The sequence below is a fragment of the Ruditapes philippinarum genome, unplaced genomic scaffold (assembly GCF_026571515.1).
Source record: "Ruditapes philippinarum isolate M1 unplaced genomic scaffold, ASM2657151v2 ctg776_1_1_1_1, whole genome shotgun sequence".
NCBI classification, from domain to species: Eukaryota; Metazoa; Mollusca; class Bivalvia; order Venerida; family Veneridae; genus Ruditapes; species Ruditapes philippinarum.
This window is the reverse complement of record NW_026852821.1, coordinates 432,904-436,874: the sequence shown is the minus strand read 5'-3', so window position 1 is coordinate 436,874 and position 3,971 is coordinate 432,904. Positions and strand designations below refer to the sequence as shown.

General features: G+C 30.8%; 1 protein-coding gene across 1 annotated transcript; it reads right to left on the bottom strand.

The window, feature by feature from the left end:
• Positions 1-314: 314 nt before the first annotated feature.
• On the bottom strand, positions 315-3,156 carry LOC132725454 (cerebellin-1-like). The gene is made up of 2 exons (XM_060710592.1): positions 2,855-3,156; positions 315-2,476 (listed from the first exon to the last, which is right to left on the bottom strand). The coding sequence occupies exons 1-2, from the start codon at positions 3,069-3,071 to the stop codon at positions 2,067-2,069; spliced, it is 627 nt and encodes a 208-aa protein (XP_060566575.1). The 5' UTR covers positions 3,072-3,156; the 3' UTR covers positions 315-2,066.
• Positions 3,157-3,971: the final 815 nt, after the last annotated feature.

Sequence of the window (3,971 nt, the reverse complement as noted above, 5' to 3'; positions counted from 1 at the left end):
TATGATGGGAAAACATTTTATCATATACCATGAGATAAATTATCATCACACATTGATTTAAAAGACGAAACTGTGACGTTTCTATTTGAATTCAGAATATATAAATCAGCTGCATAATGTATTATAATAAAGTTAAGGAAGCCAACGATAAATTTTAGATGTTATACCTTCAAGAACATTTAGTAATTTACATTATGGCCACCGAAATATTTAACATAGAAAAGGGTAAAAATACCTTTTCACGTTGCCGTCATTGTTTCCAATTTGATATTTTGCTCCCACCTCCCCCACCCCTAAAAGGAACTTTCATGACCCACGGAACAGTGGACTCTCATTTCTAAACTCTACTGACCAGTGTCTGTCGTCCGTCGTTAACATTTGTACTTAAACGACATCTCTTCATAAAACCCTACACCAATAGTGATGAAACCATACAAGAATAACCCTCCTTAACTTTTGGGTCGATTTTTATGAAGCTATAAAAATGGTCATTGGATTGTCCTCTTTAAAAAATTTCAAATTTTCAAATTTCAAATTTCGGCCTGCTGAACAAGATTGTCCCCAGATCTAAGCATTAAAACTTTTAACCAACGTTACTTCATAATTATTCAAATTACACTTTCAATTTTATAAGCTTTCACGTGTTTGTCCCTTACTGTAAATTTATCAAGGAATTAATTGGTTTCTGCAAACAATCAAAACATAATTTTAATGAAATATTTCATTAGATATTGCTTTTTATTAACGACACACACATCAGACATGGGGTAATCGTAATCGTGTAATCGTAATCGATTGCAATTAATTACAATTTGTCCGTGTAATCGAATGTATTTGATTACTTTTTAAAACTCAATTACATTTAATCGTAATTGTAAATATTATGTTTATCATCAGTGGTGTAACAATCGATTTCATTTCAATTACAAATTGATTATTTTGTCATTGAAACAAAGTTCAATTATGGAACTGTTGTATTATGTACGTGCGCTAATATAATATTTCATATTAAGAATACTGCAATAGGCACAAGTGAAATATGTTAAACTAGTTTAAGGTGAAATTTATTTAATTGTAAAGTTTTGCTTTTGTTAAGTTTCATTTAAAACCGAGTTATTTAATTTACTGTTTAACTATACACAAGCCTACTGACTAAGATATGAACAAGTATTCGTATTTGTGAAATCAATAACTGACAATTATAACTAGCTTACTGCCCCCTTATTGAAGATAAATGGTATAACCACTCAGTCGAAGCGTAAAACCAGTTCATGATTTACTGTTATAAAGCACATAACGTAGTTATTTCAATTTTATTTACACTTAAATCAAGTGGTATGGCTTTAAAGTTTCTTCATATACCACCATATGCTAAGGGAATAACAAATTAAAGCAAATTGATTGTAATTGAATCCATTAAAGTTTAGAAAATGGTATAATGTAATCGTAACTCAATTGACTACATTTAGAAGCAATCGACCCCATGTCTGTCACACAGACAACAATGCCCCTATCAAACAAGGTGTAATTGTGTTCGCCCTTGCCCAACTGATTCATATTTAAGTGGATGTAACGAATAATATATGTACTTTTTATTTGAGAATTTAAAATCAAATTTTATTTGTTTAACTATGCGTGTATCTAAATGCAAACTACTACAAGCAAGCAAAAACAAAAAGAATGCAATATAGAAATAAAATTAATGGTAATTGTTCTTAGTGAATATATCGTTTACATTAAGGTTCAAACATTATTAACATAGGCACACACGCTATTTCAAACAAAAAAACTATTTGCATGTTCTTTGTGCTTGTTTTAAGGACTTCTACATACATCACAATATTTATAAGTTTCTTCACGTCTATACAAATTTTTAAATAATGAAATTTATACATTTTTTTTCCAATTTGAAATCAAAATTTTAAAAAGAGCGAGTTCCATAATTATCATTATTATGTTAACTTATCGAGCACATAATGGCCTAACATTTTTTTGATGCGACACAAAAGCCTATAACACAATATTATGCATTGAAAGTCATTGTCTATAATTAATGATTGTTCTATCTAGTTAAACAAATGAAGCAAAATTCCCATGAACGTTTCACTTCGCCACTCATCTTCTTGCATCAATGTTGAATAAGTACACTTCACGTACACCTTCTGTCCTTTAACCACCATTCGAAGGGCGTTTACTGAGGAACAGCTGCTTCCAGAAAGTTGGACTTGAACACTTGATGCGATGATGGCATCGTCATGGACTATAGCATAAGCAACATCCATACCACCAGAATTGCATACGTGTACCGAAAACTGGTAAAGGCCGCTTTTTGGCGCAGTAAACTCGCCTGTGGATGGGTCATAGCCATTCCCTTCATTTAAAAGAGCGTTTTTAAAAACAAATCTATCCCCTGTGCTGTATTTAGTACGGTTTGGAGCTTCTGAACTAAAGGCAACAGTGGAATTTGTATCTGCCTCTGAAAAGAACATGGTGAAAAATAAATTTACTAGAGTTTATTCTGATCCCTGAACCAATTTTATTAAAGAGATCAAATGTTGTATGAATGATAATCCAGCACAAGTTATTGGAATCACTAAAATATAAATAGAACACACGTTAAAGAATATTTTGTATGAGATGCGTTTTGAAAGAAGATATAATTATATTGTTCTTTTGATACGTTCCATTATTTGTGTCAGTTTCTTGAAATACTTAAGTTTTTGATGTAAACACAAAACTGTAGTGTAGCTAACACAATTTTATCGAAGCTTTGGCTGTATGTTTATTACTACATTTTAGCTGATAAAACTTTTAAATCAAATGTCCAATGCATTTTTTTTAAGTAGAAGATTACCTTGTCTAAGAGCTGCTTTCATTCCAGCAATTTGGTCGACAAGTATATCTTTTATCAGTCTATCCCGCATTTCAATCTCATTCTGAATAATGTCAACTTTCACTTCTAATTTAGATATTTTTTCGAGCCATCGACCCTCTAATTGAGGGTTCAACGGTTCTTCGGACATAACAGAATTAAATCCAATAAGGAGAAAACAAAACAATAAGCTATTCATCTTTCCAATCCGGTTATTATATGAGGAATGGTATAAGACAAAATAAAACAGCAGTAACTGTGCACATATACATAGTCGATGATAGCTAAATTATTATCATACATTTGTTTAACGTTTGTATAACATATGTTTTAGATTAGAGTACCTAAATGCGTACCGCATGTTCTTCACGATATGTTTTTTGGATTTGGTGTATCAAGTGTATCAACTTAAATATTAAATGTCTAAAGAGCTGATTACAGAACATTTCTTTTGTTTTTTGGTTGAATTAATTATTGATGTCTGATTGCACAGAGTTGCTTGCGAGAGAAACATGTGTGTATTCTAAGGTTGGCTGACTAATTAACGTTGATACGTTCGTTTGTTTGTATTTTGGACTAAAATTGAAATTAATAGTCTTGGAAGTGAAATTTTAAAGTCGCTTCCTTGAGAATGATGAACACGATAAAAATAGCTTAAATTTGCCAAGATTTTTTTATTTAAAAAATCAACATTTCTTAGACCCCTCCCCCAGCACCTATGTATAGTGTAAAACACCATTTCAGACTTCTTTTGTCGTATTTTAATTAAAAAATGAACAATTTACGTTCTAAGTATCCAATTTTTATTTTGTGTTTTGTCTTTTTTCCCGTTAATACACGTGATGTTTATCTCTAAAGAAAACGTGACAACTTGAAGCTAACAGCGTATTGATGTATTGTTATATATTTGTCTTTCGTCAAAATTCACAATAAAGTCAATAGTGACGAAACATTGATAATCGGGGGAGGTTGGAGTGGTTTTATCTCGAAGATATAATATTAATTTTTAATAACTCTTTTTATTAAAAAATTATATCTAGAGATTATTAAGCGAAAGCATTTTTAATATAATACATGAATTTACTGTCATGTTTATGAT

What these genes read in the sequence shown, in the direction of transcription:
- LOC132725454 (XM_060710592.1), bottom strand. Translation starts at nt 3,071, where the DNA reads ATGAATAGCTTATTGTTTTGTTTTCTCCTTATTGGATTTAATTCTGTT. An exon ending in GAAAGCAGCTCTTAGACAAG is followed by an intron (nt 2,477 to 2,854) that starts GTAATCTTCTAC and finishes TGTTCTTTTCAG; the next exon opens with AGGCAGATACAAATTCCACT.